Source organism: Myotis nattereri (genome assembly GCF_964212035.1).
Source record: "Myotis nattereri genome assembly, chromosome: X".
NCBI lineage: Eukaryota > Metazoa > Chordata > Mammalia > Chiroptera > Vespertilionidae > Myotis > Myotis nattereri.
Window position 1 is genome coordinate 145,815,129 of NC_138078.1, and position 20,915 is coordinate 145,836,043.

The 20,915-nt window shown below is 52.2% G+C and overlaps 1 protein-coding gene across 1 annotated transcript; it reads right to left on the bottom strand.

Annotated features, from left to right (window-relative positions):
- Positions 1-12,843: 12,843 nt before the first annotated feature.
- Positions 12,844-20,504, bottom strand: LOC308511416 (melanoma-associated antigen D4-like). Its single transcript, XM_081081460.1, has 13 exons — positions 20,314-20,504; positions 19,025-19,260; positions 17,930-18,673; positions 17,250-17,471; positions 17,097-17,160; positions 16,810-16,889; positions 16,341-16,432; positions 15,657-15,736; positions 15,530-15,572; positions 15,061-15,123; positions 14,051-14,165; positions 13,264-13,694; positions 12,844-13,066 (listed from the first exon to the last, which is right to left on the bottom strand). The coding sequence occupies exons 2-13, from the start codon at positions 19,232-19,234 to the stop codon at positions 13,057-13,059; spliced, it is 2,154 nt and encodes a 717-aa protein (XP_080937586.1). The 5' UTR covers positions 19,235-19,260; positions 20,314-20,504; the 3' UTR covers positions 12,844-13,056.
- Positions 20,505-20,915: the final 411 nt, after the last annotated feature.

A 20,915-nucleotide genomic window follows, 5' to 3' on the forward strand; every position in this document is an offset into this window, starting at 1 on the left:
AAAGCATCAACATCCAAATGTCACAAGATCATCCAAAGGAATAAAAAAAGAAGGGACACTTCTCAACTACTTTCATAAGCCTGGATTTAACCTCATGGCAAAACCAGACAAGGTGTCACAAGAAATAACAAAATGAAGACCAATATTCCTTATGAGTATCAGCACAAAAGTCTCCCACAAATTACACTCATACCGAAGCCAGCAACACACTCAAAAGGATTTATGCAAAGAGCAAGCAAGACTAATTCCAGGAATGTAAGTTTGACTCAACACACAAAGATCAGTCAACGTAATATGCCATATTGCTAGAATAAAAGGAAAACCATTGTAATTTCAATATACCCACAAAAACCATTTGACAAATCCACAACCATTTCCTCATAAAAATGATGAAGAAAATAGGGGAAAAATGGGACATTCTCAACTCCATGAGAGAAATCTACCACAAACTCCTACCATAAGTGTTAAGTATGGAGGACTGAACACTCTTGCCCTAAGATACGAAAAAAGACAACAATGTCTGCTCCAACCAATTCTATTCAACATTGCACTGGAGCTTCTAGCCAATGCATTTGGCTAAGCAAGACGGTTAAATACCTCCAAATTAGAAAGGAATGAAACTATCAGTTTTCACAATTTATGTAATCTTGGGTCTAGAAATCACTAAGGAAGCCAAAAAAGAAAACACTATCAGAAGCTATGGTCCAGTTTAGCAAGGTTGCAAGAGATGAGATCAACATAGTATTACAATTGCATTTCTATACACTAGCAGTGAAGCACCTAAAAAGAAATTAATAGTTGTTATTTATATCAGCATCCACGGGAATAAAATATTTAGGACTAACGTTAACAAAAGAAGTGTGAGGCTTGTATACCAAAAACTACAGAACACTGTTGAAGAAAATGAAAGAAGACCTAAATAAATGGAGCGCCATCGCTTATTCATTGACTGAAATTCTTTATATTGTTAAAATGGTGATATTTCAGAAATTGATCTATAGATATATAGTGCAATTCTTATTTAAAAACCCAGCTGGCTTACCCTGGCCGAGTGGCCCAGTTGGTCCAGCCTCGTCCCTGTATGCCAAAAGGTTGTGAGTTTGATTCCTGGTCAGGGCACATACCTAGGTTGCAGGTTCAATCCCGATGGGACACTTATGGAAGGCAACTGATCTATGTTTCCTCTCATATAGAGAGCTCTCTCTGTCTCTGTCTCTACTTCTCTCTTTCTCTTTCTCTCCCTCCCTCCATTCCCCTATCCCCACGATCAATAAGCAAATCCTTGGGTTAGGATTAAAAAACACATACAACTGAATAATGAAGACACAAATATCCCAATGAAAATGGGCAAAGACTTTTCATAAACAGTTCTCCAAAGAAGATACACAAATGACCAAGAATCACAAGAGATGATGTTCATGTTCTGTAGAAAAGTGCAATTCAAAATGACATGGAAATGCCACATCATACCCAATAACTAAGTTGGCTAAAATACAAGGCCATGGGCAGTAGCACCTGTTGGCAAGGATGGGAAGAAGCTGGAAGCTTTGTACTTCTCTGATGGAATTGTAAGACCTTAGAGTAACTTGGAAAAGAGTTTGGACGTTCCCCCAAAGAGCTGAACATAGGGCTACTTTACCCCTCAACAGTTCCACTCCCGGATATCTAGTAAAACAAACTGAAAGCACATGGCAAGCAAAAGGTGTACAATGGTGTGCATAACACCTCACTCACAATAGCCAAAAAGAAGAAACAATTCCAATACCCATCAAATGTTGAATGGGTAAACAGAATATGATATATGCAAATAATAAAATGTTCTTTGACAGCCAAGGAAACAAAGTATTTTTTTTAATTTATTGCTTAAAGTATTACAAAGGGTATTACATATGTGTCCATTTTATCCCCCCGCCCTAGACAGTCCCCTAGCCTCCCCTATCCCCCAATGTCTTATGTCCACTGGTTATGCTTATATGCATGCATACAAGTCCTTTAGTTGATCTCTTACCCCCTACCTCCTGCCCTCTCACCCTCCCCGGCCTTCCTACTGCAGTTTGACAATCTGTTTGAGGCAGCTCTGCCTCTGTATCTATTATTGTTCAAAAGTTTATAATCGTCTCTATAATCCATGAATGAGTGAGATCATGTCGTATTTTTCCTTCATTGACTGGCTTATTTCACTTAGCATAATGCTCTCCAGTTCCATCCATGACTTTGCAAATGGTAAGAGTTCCTTCCTTTTTAGAGCAGCATAGTATTCCATCGTGTAGATGTACCACAGTTTTCTAATCCATTCGTCTACTGATGGGCACTTAGGCTGTTTCCAGATCTTAGCTATGGTGAATTGTGCTGCTATGAACATAGGTGTGCATATATCCTTTCTGATTGGTGTTTCTGGTTTCTTGGGATATATTCCTAGGAGTGGGATCACAGGGTCAAATGGGAGTTCCATTTTCAGTTTTTTAAGGAAACTCCATACGGTCTTCCATAGTGGCTGCACCAGTCTGCATTCCCACCAGCAGTGCACAAGTGTTCCTTTTTCTCCACATCCTCTCCAGCACTTGTCGTTTGTTGATTTGTTGATGATAGCCAGTCTGACAGGTGTGAGATGGTACCTCATTGTTGTTTTGATTTGCATCTCTCGGATGATTAGTGACTTTGAGCATGTTTTCATATGTCTCTTGGCTTTCTGAATGTCCTCTTTTGAAAGGTGTCTATTTAGGTCCTTTGCCCATTTTTTGATTGGATTGTTTATCTTCCTTTTGTTGAGTTGTATGAGTTCCCTATAAATTTTGGAGATTAGGCCCTTATCAGATATGACATTGGCAAATATGTTTTCCCACACAGTGGGTTTTCTCGTTGTTTTGTTGATGGTTTCTTTTGCTGTGCAGAAGCTTTTTATTTTGATGTAGTCCCATTTGTTCATTTTCTATTTAGTTTCAAGTGCCCTAGGAGCTGTATCAGTGAAGAAATTGCTTCGGCATATGTCTGAGATTTTGTTGCCTTTGGATTCTTCTAGAATTTTTATGGTTTCCTGTCGTACATTTAAGTCCTTTATCCATTTTGAGTTTATTTTTGTGTATGGTGTAAGTTGGTGATCTAGTTTCATTTTCTTGCATATATCTGTCCAATTTTCCCAACACCATTTATTGAAGAGACTATCTTGGCTCCATTGTATGTTCTTGCCTCCTTTGTCAAATATTAATTGAGCATATTTGTTCGGGCCGATTTCTGGGCTCTCTATTCTATTCCATTGATCTATATGCCTATTCTTGTGCTAGTACCAGGCAGTTTTGAGAACAGTGGCTTTGTAATACAACTTGATATCTGGTATTGAGATCCCACCTACTTTGGTCTTTTTCAGGATTGCTGCAGCTATTCGGGGTCTTTTTTTATTCCAGATAAATTTTTGGAGAGTTGGTTCTAGATCTCTGAAGTATGCCGTTGGTATTTTAATGGGAAGTGCGTTGAATTTATAGATTGCTTTGTGTAGTATGGACATTTTAATGATGTTGATTCTACCAATCCATGAACACGGTATGTTCTTCCATCTGTTTGTCTTCCTCTATATCTTTTTTCAACGTCCTGTAGTTTTCTGAGTAGAGGTCTTTTACCTCTTTAGTTAAGTTTATTCCTAGGTAGCTTAATTTTTTTTGGTGTGATGGTAAACGGGATTGTTTTTATAATCTCTCTTTCTGAAAGTTCACTATTGGTGTATAGAAATGCCTCAGATTTCTTGGGGTTAATTTTGTATCCTGCTACATTGCCAAATTCATGTATTAAGTCTAGTAGCTTTTTGATGGAGTCTCTAGGGTTTTTTATGTATAATATCATGTCGTCTGCAAATACGGACAGTTTTACTTCCTCTTTTCCAATTTGGATGCCTTTTATTTCTTCTTCTTGCCGAATTGCAATGGCTAACACTTCCAGTACTATGTTGAACAGGAGTGGTGAGAGGGGGCATCCCTGTCTTGTTCCTGTTCTTAGGGGAAATGGTGTTAGTTTTTGTCCATTGAGTATGATGTTGGCTGTGGGCCTGTCATATATGGCTTTTATTATGTTGAGGTATGATCCTTCTACTCCCACCTTGCTGAGAGCTTTTATCAAAAATGGGTGTTGAATTTTGTCAAATGCTTTTTCTGCATCAATTGATATGACCATGCAAAGTATTGATACACCCTACAACATTGATTAATGGAGAAATCATTCTGCTCAGTGAAGCAAGCAGTCAAAACAGGCCACCTGTTGTATAAGGCCATTTATATGAAACATTCACTACATGCAAAACCACAGAAACAGAAAATAAATGAGAGGTTCCTAGGGGATGGAGGACGCAGGAGGAATTAAAGTACTTTAATACATACTGGGTTTCTTTTTAACACGTAAAATGTTCTTTGATTCCATTATGACGATAGTTGAGAAGCTCTATCAACCATGGCACCGCGGACGTTAAGGGCGACTTGTACGGTGTATGAAGCTTATCTCAATAAGGTTGTTTTTTTTTTTTTTAAAAAAAGTCAAAAACATCTAAAAATGTTCATAGCAATTCGCTAGGTTTACATACATATATGCATGCATATATGTCAGTATAAAACTTAGAGAATTCTCTTTAAATTATTTAATAACAAATTCAAGGGCTTCTACTAGGAAAGGATACAAGGCAGACATCCTCAAAAGCAAACTCCCGGCCAGATGTGGCAAACAAAAATGTCATAACTGGGCTACTCCTCGGGCCTTCGTAATTGGTTCCAACTCTCAGACTCGCGTAGGTCCTGCTTGCGTTCCAATCCTGGTTCTCCATCTCTCTTATTGACCATCTGTGCAAACTGACATGCTGAATAAGACTTTTGGGGGTTGAGTCATCTGCAGTATTTTGTTGTTGTTGTTCTTAACCAAACACACAGAGGTTGGCAGGTGTCACTGTTCTCTCTAGTCACAAAGGGAAAACACATTTTATCTTGTGTGTAGCCCCTTTATTGAGGTATGATTCGCATACAGACAGCTATACATATGTACTCTATGCAAGTTGATTTTTAAAACATTTGTAGAGAGAAGATACACAAGAGAAGGAAAAGAGAGACCAAAGCCATTTCCTCGAATGTGTCAAACTGTGGAAAAGTTTAAAGGAAGAGGAGCCTTAAAAAATGATTCCAAGAATAAAATACACACAGGGAGGGAGAAAACCAGACGAGGGTGGTTTTGTGAAATCCAGAAGATTGCAAGAAAGAGGAAACAGGCAGCATGTTCCATGCTACTAGAAAGTTAAAGCAGGGGCAGAGGAAGGTGTTTTGATTTGACACCATGCAAGTCATAGGAGAACACGGAACAAAAGCCCTTTGGAGGACGGGAGGGAATGCAGGACTTATTGGAGGGGGAGGTAAAGAAGAGGAGACAACCCATTGAGGCAAGTTATCATGAAGGTTTCGCTGTGAGGGCAGCAGGTATATGGAACACTAATTGGTAGGGAAGGGCCGTCAAGGGAAGATATTTGCTTGAAATGGAGGGTAGTGGCACATGATGCATGCTGGTGGGATCACCACCAGAAAAGTGAATGTGAGGATCCAGGAGAAAGAATGGTGATTGGCAAGGGTTAGGCGTTAAAGCGTGAGAGCCAATGTTAGCTCAACTGGAGACGCTGGCTCTGTTAAACTGGTGACCCACCTGCCCCTCGCCCCACAGTCCTTTTACAGACATGCTGATACCGACATCCTCATGGACGGCCAAACTGAGACTGCGGGGTGAGCAAAGCAGTAACGGCCAGAGGATGAGGGAAGGAGGCTTGAAGTCCATGAGACTAGGAACTGGCGGTTCATCTAGACTAGAGTCTAGATTCTAGACTGACCAGCTTAAAATTTGAAAAACGTATTGGCTACGGGTTATTGTGTCTGTGTGTGTTTGCATGTTCAGAGGGGTGGAGGCATGGATTGACCCCACTGTCAAGAGAAAAAAAACACAAATGCCTACAATGAAGCCGATTGCTAGAGGGGACTTTCTCACTTTCAGGCTTAGGCAAGAAAACGGGAGTCCTCAAGACAGAGAAGACGAGCTGTGAACAGGGATCGGCCCAGAATGGGAATCTCCCCAAAGGCCTTAGCTTTTCCAGTGGGAAGAGGAAGTGGGTGATTTTCCCTGGTGCCAGGAGCATTGGCATTTAGCCACCATTTCCTAGTAGTTTTGTCCCATATTATAATCCCCTATAGTTTCCTTTCATCTGTCATGAAAACCTGCTGCTCCCAAAAAGTCTACGAGTGGTGCCTGAGGAGATTGAGGAGCAGGGCATCAAGCAAAGCATGGGCTTCCTTGCATTACTCTTTCCGAGGGTCTTACTCTAAGGGAATCTCCTCCTGGACACTCACGCAGAGACACGCATGCAAGCAGATCTGGAATCCCCTGAGAGAGGTGTGAGGCACAGAGGAGTGGCTGGCAGGTGGAGACTGGCAGTGGATCTGACGTCAAACCCCTTTCTAAAAACAGACGGGATGTCTACAAAAGACCTTGAGGTCAGGAGAATGTGCCATCTGTAGGTTCTGTCCAGTGTGGGTTTTTCAGCGAAAGGGGAGATGAGATTGCTTACATTTTTTGTTCGTCTGTTTGTTTGTTTTTGAATGAGAGGTCCCAGTACATGGAAAATAGTCGGCAGCTGGTCGCCAGCAAGAGAGTGAGGCTGGGCAAGGTGATGTCCAGAGAGATTTTATGACACTGGGAGGAGAATGGAAGAGTAGATGGGGGACATACTCCCAACATTTGAGCTGCCTTTACTCACAAAAGGATGCCCAGAGAGGTCTCATGTCCGCCAAAAGGGGGCGGGGTAGCGGGGGGAATGCAACAGAGGAAGCTGGCGACTTAGCATAGGGGGTAGGAAGGAGATGTCTTCTTAGTTCTGCAGGTGTGTTTTTTAATTAGGAGACTGGCAGAGCCTCTGAGTCTCCCCAGGGCCCTGGTAAACAGGGGAGGGGCAGGAAGTGGGAGACCTATTAACTGCTCTCATGGTCTGGGTAGAGGTCACCCAGGCTGAAGGGGAGAGGTCAGAAGGGTCCCCACTGAGTGACACCCCAACAGGGGATCACGGGACCTTTCTGGGGGCAGCACTTCTACTCTCTGGCTGGAACTGTTTGTGTGAGAAAATTGTGCCAGAAAACTGCAAACCACCAGAGGCTACAGCGTGGGAACAGGGGGAGTGTGTTGGGTAGCAGTCATCTTGGATTCCCTGGGCATGTTTTTTTTAGGTAAAACAAATTGTTGGTAGGAAGGTGGCTAGGGGAAAAGCAACCTTAGTCTCCTGACCATGTACGTGCATTATAAAGGTGTAGAAATTCTAGGTTTGTATTGAGCTGCTCTGCAATTTCTATCCTCCTCCACCAGGCAGTGGGCGCAGGGTAAGGGGGAGCTAAGTGGAATGTGCTTTTCAATTCCCAGAATACGGGCTTGTGTGCTTCATAGGAAGACAGAGCACACACATTTCTCTCCTTTTCTGTGTGTCTCATCCCTAGTTCCTAGACAAGACAGGAAATAGATGCCTTGGTTACCATGGAAACTGAAGCTAAGTGATGCATTAGAGCGTGGGAGCAAGGCAGAGGTGGTTCTGAGATAAAGGCCCCTGGGGGAATAGATTTGAGCAAAACACTCCCATTGAAAGAATGCATAATGTCCTCAGGTACTTTGATCCTTGTGATTATAATTACACACAAAGCAGGAAGATGCATGCGTACACACACACACACACACACACACACACACACACACACAGGTTTCATTCTCTGCACCATAGTGTTTGGCCCATTGAATTCTTATGGGGTCAGGCTGCGCTATGGCCACGTCAACATGTATCATCACTGCCTCTTCTTTCCCTTTTCCTTCCCCCCTCCCTCACTACTGCTGCATTGTCTTTCAGCTCTTCCTCCATCTGTTTTTCCCTGTCCCCCATGTCTTCTCTCCCTCCTTAGTTTTCATTCATTCATTCATTCATTCATTCTTTACACTATTGCAGGTGCCCCCCGCCCCGTTTCCCCATTCCACCCAGCCCCTGCCCCCCTCCCTCTGGTCATCAACACACTGTTGTCTGTGTCTATGGGCTATGCATGTATGTTCCTTGGCTAACCTCTCCACCTGCTGTCATCCAGGGCTCGCCCCTCCCCTCTGGCAACTGTCAGACTATTGCATGTTTCGTGACTCTGGTTCTATTTTGTTCATCAGCTTATTTTGCGCATTTCATTCCTCATGTAAGTGAGGCCGTGTGCCACCTGTCTTTCTCTGACGGGCTTCTTTTGCTTAGCATGGTAATCTGCAGGTTCACCCATGCTCTAACAAAAGCTAAGGGGGCCTCCTTCATGTTTCATTATGGCCCTCCGTCGTTCTGCCCTCTTGTCCTTCTCCTTTTGCTTTCTACTTTGTTCTTCCTCTCACCCCCCTCCCCAGCCCCTATCCTGCTTCTTCATGGAGTGGCTGAGAATTAATTCATCTGATTATGATCATCCTAATATGAGCCATGCATATTGAACATGCAGCCTCGTTGGTCCGTGCAATCACAAAATTAATTTCAGACATCACTATTTCGTTGCAAATTGCGATAAGTGATGTGCAATTAAATGACAAGGAGCCATGAGTGTGAACAATAAGGGAACTAATTTCCATACTGAGCTCACTGAAGGGGATGTCATTGGCATTTGGTTTTCTGCCATCCAGCATGTTTTTGTCGCCTCTTCAGGTAACTGTCTTCCCTTTTACACGGAAGGCAACCACCCTCTTGCATTGTCTGCAGCATGATGCGACTATCACCTATGGTGTCCTGTCCTCCGCTGACCAAGGTGTGAGCATGAAGTCCAAGTGGGTGCCCACGCCTTGGGATCTGACTGACAAATACACCACAACAGGGTGGGGAGGCGTCTCATCCGATCAGGGACCCTTGCTCCTGCCACCAGGTCTCTTAGGGGCTCCATTTTCATGGCCTTCATCCATTGTCTTTCTCCTTCTCTGTTTCAGCATTTATCTCTATTGTTGAAAGTATTACAGAAGCCCCCCTACCTTCCCCCAATGACCAAGCAACAGCCCCACCTTCATCACAATATTGTCTGTGACCATGGGCTATGCCTATATGCATCTAAGTCCCCCAGCTCATCTCTCCCCACCCCCCGACTCACACCCACCTTCCGTCTGACATTCCTCAGTCGGTTCCATCATTCTAAGCCTCTGGATCTATTTTGTCCATCAGTTTACTTGGTTCATTAGATTCCACATATGAGTGATGGGGAAATTGGACAGATGCATGCAAAAAACATGAAACTAGACACCAACGTAGACCGTACACAAGAATACACTCAAAATGGATGAAAGACTTGAATGTAAGTCATGAAAGCAAAAAAAAAAGAAAAGAAAATCTTAGAAGAAACCACAGGCAGCAACACCTCAGCCATCTCTCACAGCAGTATATTTGCCAATACATCTCCTACCTTACATATTTTGAATTCCTTACATATTTTGGCAATTAAGCCCCCATCAGGTGTACCTTGGCAAATATGTTCTCCCATTCAATTTGTTGATGGTTTCTTTTGCTGTGCAGAAGCGTTTTATTTTGAGGTACTCCCATTTGCTTATTTTCTCCTTAGATTTCCTCAAAAAATTAAAAAATGGAACTGCCATTTGACCCAGTGATCCCACTTCTAGGACTGTATCCCAAGAAACCTGGCCGAAACCGGTTTGGCTCAGTGGATAGAGCGTCGGCCTGCGGACTGAAAGGTCCCAGGTTCGATTCCAGTCAAGGGCATGTACCTGGGTTGCGGGCACATCCCCAGTAGGAGGTGTGCAGGAGGCAGCTGATCGATGTTTCTCTCTCATCGATGTTTCTAACTCTCTCTCTCTCTCTCCCTTCCTCTCTGGAAAAAATCAACAAAATATGTTTAAAAAAAAAAAAGAAAGAAACCTGAAATACCAATCAGAAAGAATATATGCTCCCCTAGGTTCATAGCAGCACAATTTGAAACAGCCAAGATCTGAAGACAGCCCAAGTGCCCATCAGTGGACGAGTGGATAACATAGCTGTGGTATATTGACACCATGGAATACTATGCAGCTGTAAAAAAGAAGGAGCACGTACCCTTTGAGACAGCAGGGAGGGACCTGGAGAGTATTGTGCTAAGGTAAGTATCACACGACCTTTCTCATTCTTTTTTCTTCCCCCTCTTCCTCCTCCCTCGCTCCTGGCTAGATCCTTTTTTGTTAGAGGCCTCACCCCACAGGGACAAAAAGGATGGCTGAGGAGACCATACTAAGAGAGCATTAGAAGATGGAAGGCAGACAAATAACTTAGCTGATCTAAGAGCGCTTAACCCTAATCCAGCAGCCAGGATCGTCCCAGAGCAAACACCTTTAACCCCCCTCACCAGGCTTTCAAGCTGTCTGTGAGATTGGCAGTGGCATGTGCCCCTGCAAGCTAGGGGGAAGTTGCACGATTGCTCTAAAGTAGAGTTAAAAACATTTCGACACCCAGGACCCCTCTCAACTCCCAGGAGCCGGGCTAATGACTTTCCCCAAACCCTCTGGGGTTTGAGGAGAGACTCACTCTCTGGAGGGGATGAGCCAGCAGATTTGTGGACTTTGGAACCTCGGGCATCCAAACCCAATATAGGGATTTAAGTGAGAAATTGGCCTAAAAGTTCAACCCCTAGCCTCATCCCCAACTTGGTGTACAAACTGCTGGCAGCTTGCCTTTTCCCATGGATGCAGAGGATTTTGACCTGGGTCATCTAATCATTGCTCTGAGAGCCTCGCTCTCCTCATCTGTGCAATGGGTCTGATCATCCCCTCTCCTCAGGGCTGTCTGGTAAATACAACCTAGGCCCGTACAAGAAATTATAAGTGCATATTGAGAGAACTTTATGCATCATCGTCAATACCTGGAAACAAGGGAATAATGCTTGTCCACCAAAAAGAGAGAGAGGCGTCAGGGGGCGCAGGGTCGTGTGGGGGAAAGGCTGTGCAGGCTGCGCAGGTACCCACACCCCCATCCCAGGGCCTCAGGAACCCCTTGTGGAGATGCACTGTGGGCCTCTGTGGCCGGGGAGCCTGTGGAAGAGCCAGGGCTGGGGCTGGGGGTGGGGGGGTGGAAGCCTGCCTTGGGGTCATGGTTGCCCTGTGAGTGAGGAAGTAGGCCACCTCCAGGGTGACCATCCTGACCATCCCAGGGGACCCACGGCCCGGCTGCCTCCCCTCTGCTCTCTTCCTCCCTGGCCACCCTGCAGGCTGTGGGGGAGTGGGCCCCAGGGGAGGCCGACCATGGGGCAGGGCTGTGGACAGGGGAGAGTGCTGTCAACCTGCAGGCCTGGGGGCCTGGAGAACCGCCCCCCCAGCACCCTGTCTCTGATGGCTGCTTTCTCCTCCTTTCCAGATGAGCTGCCATATCTCAAGTGCCCTCTGCACACAGTGCTCAAACTCACACCTGTGGCTGTCGTGAGCCCCACATTCATCCATGGGAAGGCATGTGCCTACTGTGTGCACAACAGGATCTGGGGAGTTTCCCAGGTCAAGGGTGCAGAAATGTCAGGTATCATTCATCACAGCAGGTCTGGGGCCCCAGGCATCCTTCACCCCCACCCCCAAACCTCAGCCGTGCACCTGGAAACCTAAAGTGAAGGGGACTCCTATTCCTACAGAATCACAGAGGTTCCATTTGGCCGCGCAGGGACACAGCAGCCAGGGGCGCAGAAATGGCAACACTGAGCAACAAGGCAGAAACCCACCTGAAGCCTGTCTTTAGGGGAGGGGTGCGGACAGAGCCACTTTCCTGAGGGGGGTGGGGCGACCTCTGCAGCGCAATAGGACCCTGCGTTCCGAAGGGCTCCCCATGAAACTCAATGTTCTCTTGGAACTCTTAATATTAAATGTTTGAGCAAGGGGAGCCATGTTGGCATTTTCCACTGGCGCCTCCCCACCCACCCCGAGATTCTGTAGTGGGGTCTAGGTCAGTCCTGGCAGAGAGAGGAGGCCCTCTTCTCATGGAAAAGAGGCAATGGGGACAGGGGCCCTTCACTAGTCCGTCCCTCCACTTAACCTGGGTCCTGCTCCTGCCAAAGTGTGGTCCTGAGGGAGCTGCGCCACTGTCCCTGCCCTCCCCTGAGCCCTTCCCAGGGACCCTCTGTGTCTCTGCCCTCGCTGTTGTCCACTGGAGGGACTGCAGAACCAGCCACCCCATCCCCCAACCCCCATGGGAATCACCCAGGCCTTGGAGACACCGGGACCTAGGCCTGGCCTTGGCCTCACTGGGACAGCCCTACTCCCATTGAAGGGACCCAGAGCCCCAAAGAAGCCTCAGGTCAGGGCCACAGGCAATGGGCTTTCCAGGTCCATGGCAGCTGAGTTTTCATTAGAGCTGCTCTCGGTAGCAATGGCCCTCCTTCTACCTGCTGGACAGGAGAGAATGTCACCTTGAAGCCTACCTCACTGTCGTCCCAAAGGGTGCGTCTGAGGGATGGGGTCCTGAGCTTGGGTGGGTGATGAGGGAAGGGTTCTGGGCCGGCACCTCCAGAGGTGGGGACCGGGATGTGGGTCCTGCTGGGTGACTGTGCACCCTGCCCCTCGGGGAGAGGAAGAGTGGCACCTACCCATAGCCTCCACCCCACCCCTTCCCCTGCTTCCCCCGTTGGCGTCTAGCCGTGGAGACGATCCCGAAACGATGTGGACCAAAAGCCTCTCGAAACTCATGGACTCCACACTCACAGACCCCTCCGCATCTCCCAGCGCCCTGCTTGCCTCTTAGGCAGAGGGGAGGCCGCCCCCGCCCCCACCCCCACGCCCACCCCCGAGAGCCGACCGTGGGCCACGCAGAGCAACATGGGCACAGGAAACGTGCCATTTCATTTTGCATCTTTAATGTGACACCGATACCAAAAACACGACAGCACGACAACAGCACACAGTGAAAGCAGGAGGGCAAGGAGAGCTTCGTTTTGCATGCCATCTTCGATGGGCAGGCAGAGGCTGCCTAGAGTGCTATGTGAACACGGGGTCTGAGGAGTGAACACGGGGTCTGAGGAGGCACTCTGGCTGGGTGGTTGCTGCAGGTCATCAGCGCTGCCTGTGGACACAGGACACAAGAGCGACAAGAGAAGTAGAAATACAGGTGAAACAGGGAGGGACGTAAGGAACAAAACAAGGCTCTGTCCACACTCTCGTGGTTGCCCCCTCCCCACGCGGGGCCTCCCGCTGACGGGCTCCCCACGGCCCCTCCTGGGCCCACCCTTCAGAGTCTCCTTTATGGGCCCCAAACCTTACTGGATCCAGGAGAAGAAGTTGGCAGTGGTTCTGGCGGCATTTCTGCTCCGGATGGTGGAGCTGGTGCTAGGGCCATCTATGAGGCTGGCGTTGGCCGCACCAATGTTGCCACTGCTGACGCCAGCTCTCCAAGTGGTTCTCCTGTTGGCACGGTTGCTATTCAGAATGTACTGATGGTATCTGGCCCAGAAAGCAAAGGGGATCCTGGCCCAGGCGTCGCCAAAATCTCCGTCCTCATCCCAGGTCAGGAGCTCCACCTGTACGTCGTCCCAGCTCCACCGTCCAATCAGAGCTTCGTCCCCGATGTTCATCCGGGCCCTCATCTGGGCCCTGGCGTGCTCCTCGGCCATATCCGCATCCATAGTCTTGAAGGCATCATCCACAGCCTCCAGGAAGTGAGCCTTCCAGTCCCGGGGGTCTCGGTTCTGATACTGCGGTGGAAAAACAGCAACCATCCTCACCCCGCGCACGCGCGCGACCCCATGCTCACCGAGCACCTGCTTCCTGCCCTACACTCCCCTGTGCACTGTTGGTCCTCACATGAAGACCGCGGGAGTCGGGCTCCCCCGATTCTGGACCAGACCTGGGATTTCGCCCCATCCCTCCTCGCACGTGCGACGCCTGCAAACCTGGGCGAGGCGCCTAGGAACCTTTCTGAGCCCCAGTGCCCTCACTGGACAGGCAGACCGCACAAGGAGCCCGTGGCCCAGAAACAGACAAGGTTTCTGTGGGAAGTGCCAGCCCCTGGGCCTGGCCCCGCAGCAGAGGCTCTCCGTCCGTCCGTTACCTGGGCGATGAATCTCAGCACCCTCATCTTGCTGGTCTCGTAGCGGGCCCGCAGGCCCCAGAAGAATTCGTACTCGGGCGGGCTGCTATTGGGGACCTTCTTGTATTCCAGGTACCTCAGTGGAGAGGAACATAATCACCTTTTGCCTCCAGCCAGCCAGGCAGGTGGGCTGTTGCACTAATGGCTCCCGGGTGGCCCCTTCCCGGCCCCGAGGCTGCAGCTCAGAGTCCACGATTGCCCTGGCCCTCCAACTGGCACCCCACTCCCGAGCTCACTGCCAGGGTCCCTGCCTCCAACACCGAGGCCTTCAAAGCCCTGGGCTGTGTGTGGCCCCTGCCCAGCAGCCACGGGGAGGTGTGTGGGCGGGGGAGGGGGACGCTTGTAGGGTGCTTGTGCGCAGGAAGGCCACACGTTTGGCGCCCCTTGTCACAGTGACCCCGGTTCCTGTTGGGTGTGTTGTAAACAGAGGAGCCATTTCTTCAGGCAACCTGCTCTGAGCACACCCCGCCGCAGCGTCTCGTCCGTGGCCGGGCTGAGCCCTGGGACAGTCCACCATAGAAAAGGACTGTGAGGGGAAGAAACAAACAGTCCAGCAAGCGCAGCGTGCTCCGTACACACTCCGGACCTGTGCGCACGCGCGCGCACGCGTGCTAGTGCACCTGTGTGAGTGCACACGTGTTTCCCCAGCTCCGACCTCCACTCTGCAGCCCCAGGTTGCTGGGATGGAAAGCCGGGGCTGTTGTCCTACAGCCTGTGAGGGCAGGTGCTCAGTGGTGTGGTGGTTGGAACGCGCCCCGCACCGTGTTCTCAGGCCACATGTGCCCCCTTTCCCCAAGAACGCCCCGGAATTCTACCCCCCCTCCTCGGGCACTCACATACCCCCACCCGCTCTCGCCCCAGAGACTCCATCCCTCTAGAGTGAAGAGCCAGGATGGGAGTGGCTTCCTCAGCCAGACCCGCACACAAGGAAGGCACCAGTGTGGGACAGAGGCGACTCGGTCAGTACTTACTTCTGCCTCACAAAGTCGTTGGTAATGAGCTTCTTCAGGTCGCCAAGGAATGGGTGCCTCACCCTGAGGGCAAGGAAAGAGTCCATGACTAGAGCCGGCGGCACTGCCCCATGTGGGCCGGAGCACTCCCTACCAGGACTGAGAGCTTCCTGGCCCGTGAGGCCTGGGCATGCAGGGGTCTGACGGCCACTTGTCTGCAGCAGTGGCCTACAAAGGGGTTTGAAGGAGCCCCGGAGTCTGGTGCTTTGTCTTAGATCTCCTCTGGGGGACAGAGAGGGGACATGGAGCAGAGAGGGGGCCCAGAGTTCAGGACCATTTCGCCATGCACCCTGGTGAGACCCTGTGCGCTCTGCCTGGTCGAGGACGCCCACTCCCCTGCACCAGACCATCGGGCTGGTGGGATCCTGGGGCTTCCTGGACCCCAGGACAATGCTGAGGGGCAGCGAGAGCCCAGGGAGTCCAATCATACCCAGGGCGCAGTCCCATCTTGCGTAGTGCCTCCCAGAGGACAGCTGCCAGGGCAGATGAGGTACAAGAATTTAGAACACGAAGGTGAGGCAGGGGGCAACCCCCCAGCTGCGGGTCCGGCAACTCACCCTCGCTGACACGGTTGCCATTCATGAAGATGACTCCCAGAATCACCAGGAGAAGACTCAGCCTGGGAGTGTCCTTGGTCCTAAAGGTGTACAAAGAGGGACCCTGTCCAACAGCCACTGGCCCAAGAGACTACACACCCAGCTCACCCAACCGGCCTCTCCCAGATTGCTCCACTACAGGGCAGTTCTTCCCACTCTGCCCATGGCTTGCTACCTGATCCAGACAACTCATTCCTCCGCTTGAGGCTGCATCGCTCCAGCCATCCAATGTGGATGCTAACACCCCCTCCCGGGATTCTGCCAAGGACGGGGCTAGGCAGGGGGAGCAAACGCTTTGCCAGAGGTGTGTCCAGAGGCTCATCCACACCTTCCCTGCCCTTTGGCCCGGGGACCTACACCGCACAGGGAAACTCCCCCAGGACCAACCGCTCCGCCATGCCCAGGCCAGGCACTTAGCATGAAGAGCGAAGCAGCCAGAAGCCTGCTTTCTTGGAGCGAGGGGAGCGGGTGGGCGGGGGTGGGACCCTGAGTGCAGCAAGGCTTGGTCCCCTCTGATAATCACTTGGCACCACGCCCTGTGGGTGGGCACTGTGCTAGGCCCTCGGGCCCTGTCTCCCTGTTTCTCTGAGAGGAGGGGGGGGGGGCACCACCCGGGAAGGCCACAACCCTCCTGCCCTTTCTCACTTTCCCAGGAGGCGAGCTGAAGAATCCCGCGTGCAGGTGAGAATGTACAGATGTTCTTCCTTGTCGATCTCCTTCAGGTGGATCCCGAACTTCTGCATGGGGAGAACACAAGAATGTGAGGTCAGAAATCCATGCCAGGTGTCCTGCAGGCAGTCACTCCATTCCTGCCAGAGCATCTCCTAGGCAGGGAACCCAAAGTCCTGCGGGAGGACGCAGAGGCACTGGCCTGTGGGAGCCCGGGCACTGGCCAAGGCAAGGGGACCCACTTCGGGAGACAAGAGACCCCCAAGAGCACGAGGGGGAGGGAGCGAGGAGGAGGAAGCATGCAGTGGGAGCTCCCAGGTGGAGAAGCTAGGCCAGGCTTCCGGAGCAGGCAGGGTTGACACCGGGCCTCCAAGGCTGCAGGGTGCAAGGCTTCCTGGGGCCTCTCTTGCCCCACAGAGCTGTCCCCCACCCCCACCCCGCCCACCTTTTCCAGGGTGTATGTTGCCCGCTCAATGATCTCAGGGAAGTGCTCGTCATATTCTCGGATGACGTCTTTCATCATGTCTGCAGGAGGGGAGAGGTAAGGAAAGCATCTGGGCTGAGCAGAAGGCCACAGAGCTGCGGCCTCTCTGTCAGCCCTGCTGAGGGGGGCACAGTCAGGGCCCATCAGCCAAGGCCTGATAACTGGGAGCATCTGATGGGGGTGGGGGCTCTGGGGAGGACTGGAAGAGGAGAGAGGGCAGAGCTCAGGGATGGGGCCCAGTTGTCCACCTGAGCGCTTGATGGGGATCTTCTTGTAGTCCTTAATCATCAGATATTTCACCAACTTATTTGCCTGGAGAAGGAGAGGTGAGGGCACGGGTGAGCTCAGTGAACTGGCCAGCAAGGCAGGAGGAGAGGGTGGGGGAAGGGCAGACTCCTTACCCTATCTTGCAGAAGGGCCACGTTGCGGGGTGGCAAGCACAGTATGTGCCTCGAGGGTACCTGGGGCCTCACGGCCATCGGGGGCCGAGGGCCCATCTGGGCCCGCGGGGCCATCTGAGCCCGCACTGTCAATGGGGGCTGCGATGCTCTCCAGGTCGGTGGGACCACAGGAGGCTCTCTCTCCTCCTCGCTGCTCTCATACTCATCATCCAGGTGCTTGGACTGTAGCATTGGGGAGAAGAGAGACCGGGGCTACCAAGCTTACTGTGCCCAAGCCCCTGGCAACATCTTCACCAGAGCAGGTACTTGGAAATAAGAGTAGTGGGAACAGCGGCTGACATGTGCAGAGGGCTCACTAAGTGCCAAGCACTGAGCCAACCTCTTCTACCCCCAGGCCGGAGGGTAGGGACTAGGTGGAGTAAAGACATGCTAGCACATTTGTGTTATAGAAACCTGGACCAGTTGAGAGAAGAGGAGGGCAGGGGAAGGCAAGGGGGGGAAGGAATGGGAGGGGGGGAGGGCAGGGGAGGGGGGGAAGGGGAGGGAAAGGAAGGGAAAGGAAGGGAGAGGAGGGGAAGCAAAGAGAGGGGAGGGGAGAGGAGGGGAGGGGTTGGGAGAAGAGGGGAGGGGATTGGAGGGGAGGGGACCATTGGGGCTTGGAGAGGGCAGGGAGATCTCACCTTCTTTGTTCGCTTGCCTCCCATCCTGGCCCAGGGCTCATCGCGGTTGTTCTGAGCAGTGGCAGCTGCACCCTCAGGCTCAGGGGCGCTTGTGGCCATCTTGGCCTTGGCAGCAGCTGCTGCCACAACATTCTGAGGCTCCACCCACCGAGTCTTAGCGAGGGCCTTCCCAGACTTGGCGGTCTTGGGCCTGGTGGCTGCCCCCTCCCCAGCAGATGCTGCCTGAGCACTGGGGCCCTCTGGGGTAGGCTCTGGGGCCGGGGCGGGTCTCTTGGGGCGTGGGAAGGCTATGCCACTGACACCTGCCGGCTGGGTGAAATCAAAGCCATCATTCTGACCCAGAAAGGCTTTCTTGGGCTGGGTGGCATCCACCTCACTGGCCCGGGCCTGGGAGGCTGGCTGGGGCTGTGAGGAGGTTGCTGGCGCCCCAGAGGCAGCCATCTCACTGTTGCCTGGCATCTGGGAGCTGTGCGGAGAAGATGCCATGGGCTGGGTATCTTCTCTCGAGGCCTGGTCTGTGGTCATCGGGCGGCTAGTGACCACCTGATTGTAGAGGGCACGGGCAGCAGCAGCAGCAGCCCGGGCAGCAGCCCGGGCAGCCGTCCGAGCAGCACGGTTGGAGTCACCTCGGCCTGCATTGCCAGACTGATCGTCCTCCTCATTGGGAGCTGGTTCTGGATCCGCTCGGAACGCATCCACCAGAGTCCGGGCCAGCATAGGGTGGTCCAGTTCCCAGGGCTCATTCTGCAAGGCCAGAGCGAGGGGTAGGGGAAGGCAGACAACTTTGCACACTCGCACATCATGCTTCCCTGTGCTGGCCAGCCTCCTCCAGGCAGCTAGCCAGGCAGCCAGCCAGGCAGCCCCCAACCCTCCCCTCCCCCCGGCACCTCCACTCCCCCCTCCGCCAAGACCCCCACCCCCATCCCCACTCCTTTTCTCCCAGCAGGAAAGGGAAGGTTTCCTTTGGATTGCTAGGTAGTCCTTCCCCATCAGCCCTCCCCTCCATCCACTCCCCTCTGCATACAACCACTCCCCCCCCCCCCCGACACCCCGCCCAGTTTAGCAGGCTAGCAGGTGGCCAAGAAGGGGCCTCACCGCCAAGACACGCAGGCTTGTACCCAAGCTCCCAAAGGCTCGGAGGAGATGAATGTCAAAGCTGGTGAAGGTGCCATAGCCTCCGAAAGCACCAAATTCTTCATACTCATTTCCGTCAAACATCTCATACTCCCTAACTTCTTCAAGACCGTCTTCCATGTCTTCAACGTTGCAGCATTCTGATTCCATGGGGGAGCTTCCCTCAGCCATGCTGGGTCCCAAGAAGAGAGCTCAGCCTGAGAGGGAGGGGGAGGCCTCTTCAGAGGGAGGAGGAGGGACCCAGTGGAGGCGGGGTTTCTCAGGAGGTGGGATTTCTCAGGAGGTGGGATTTCTCAGGAGCTGGGGGGAGGGGGACAGGCAGCCATCATCCCCCCTTTACTGGGCAGAAGGGGTGGGGGTGAAATCTGTTGGGGTAGATTCTGTCAGAGACAGAGCCCTAAGAGAGGGATAGAGGAGGTCCTCCCGCCCCCGCCCCCTCCCCCCCAACACACACCCCTCCGCATTAAAAGGGGAGTTGATGTCCAGGCAGGCTCCCCATCCTGGTGGCTCGATTTGAATGGAGGGGTGGACCAGCGGGCTTGGGTCTGAAGAAACCCCAAAGGGGATGATGGATGCATCGATAGAAGGAGAAACAAAGGGCCTGAATTTAAGGGCTGGAGCAGGGAGCCAGGATGAAGGGGGAGCCGAAGAGGTGTGCGGGCTCAGATACATGAGGACCACGGAAAGCTCTGAATCCCAGGGACCCTTTGGCGAGGTCCGGGTGGGGGGGGGGGGAGGGATTGGGGGATTCCGGTCAGCTCAGGTAGGGCTCACACAGGAACGCTAGGGGCAGATGGGAGATGGAGGGGGTGCGGGAGGGGGGGACGGCGGGGGGGGCAGGGAGGGCGGCTAGGACTAGGTGAGGCTCCAATTAGAAGCTGGGGGTCTCCAAACGCAGGATTGCAACGCCAGGGAAGGGAGTGATCTGGAGTGGTTGGGTGGGGATGGGGCCTGTTTCTAACGCAGCTCAGCCCGAACACACGAACACACGGGTCCAATCGTGGGATCCGGTGTCACCAGGGCTCGGATCCCCGGAGCCTGGGTCTGAAGATGGGGAGGATGGGGCTCCTATCTAAACCACGGGTCTAACGTGGTCCTGGTTCGGGTTTTGAGTGCTTGGGTTCTGCTCAGCTCCGGGAGGGGGGGGGGGAGCGCTGCAGGGGGGTGGGGTGCGTTGTCCCGGGAGGAGTGGCGCAGCGTGCAGGGGTCCACTCGCCCGTCCCAGGTCCTATCTCGGGCTGGATCCTTACCTTCCCGGGGGCTCCAATGGCGTCGCTCCTCAGCACCAGGAACCCCGCAGCCGCGCCCTCGCCTGCTGCTGCCAGCACAGCAGCTCCGACCACCCCGCCCCTTTTCTCTGCACACCCCCCGCGGCTGGGCAGCCTGCGCATGCGCCGACCCCTTCAGCCCGCCCGCTCTCCCAACAAAAGCCCTGTCCACCAGGTCCCCAGTGCGCATGCGATTCCGCGGGTGTGCGGGCTGCAGGGCGTGGGGGGTGGGGAGGGGGGTGGGGGCGTTTTCTCCTTCCCGCCGGATTCCCCTTTCCACCCCTGCTTCAGACTGCAGGAGCGCGCGCTCAAACCCACCCAGTCATCTACCCTCAGTAGCCCCCACTTTTGCAGCTCTGCCCACCCCCTTTCGCCTAAGCCCCCCCCTCCCAGGGTGGTCTGGAACCCACTGTGCCCTGGTTCCGCTGCATGACCCCTAGGTCACAAATACAGAGGTCCCTAGCAACAAGGGAGATGTCAATGGCCAGAGCATGCCAGTTCCCTTTGTGTTCCCCTCCACTATCCATCTCTGTGGCCTCCAGGCACCCTGGGAACATCTGCTTCCTCAGGCACTCTTTATGCAG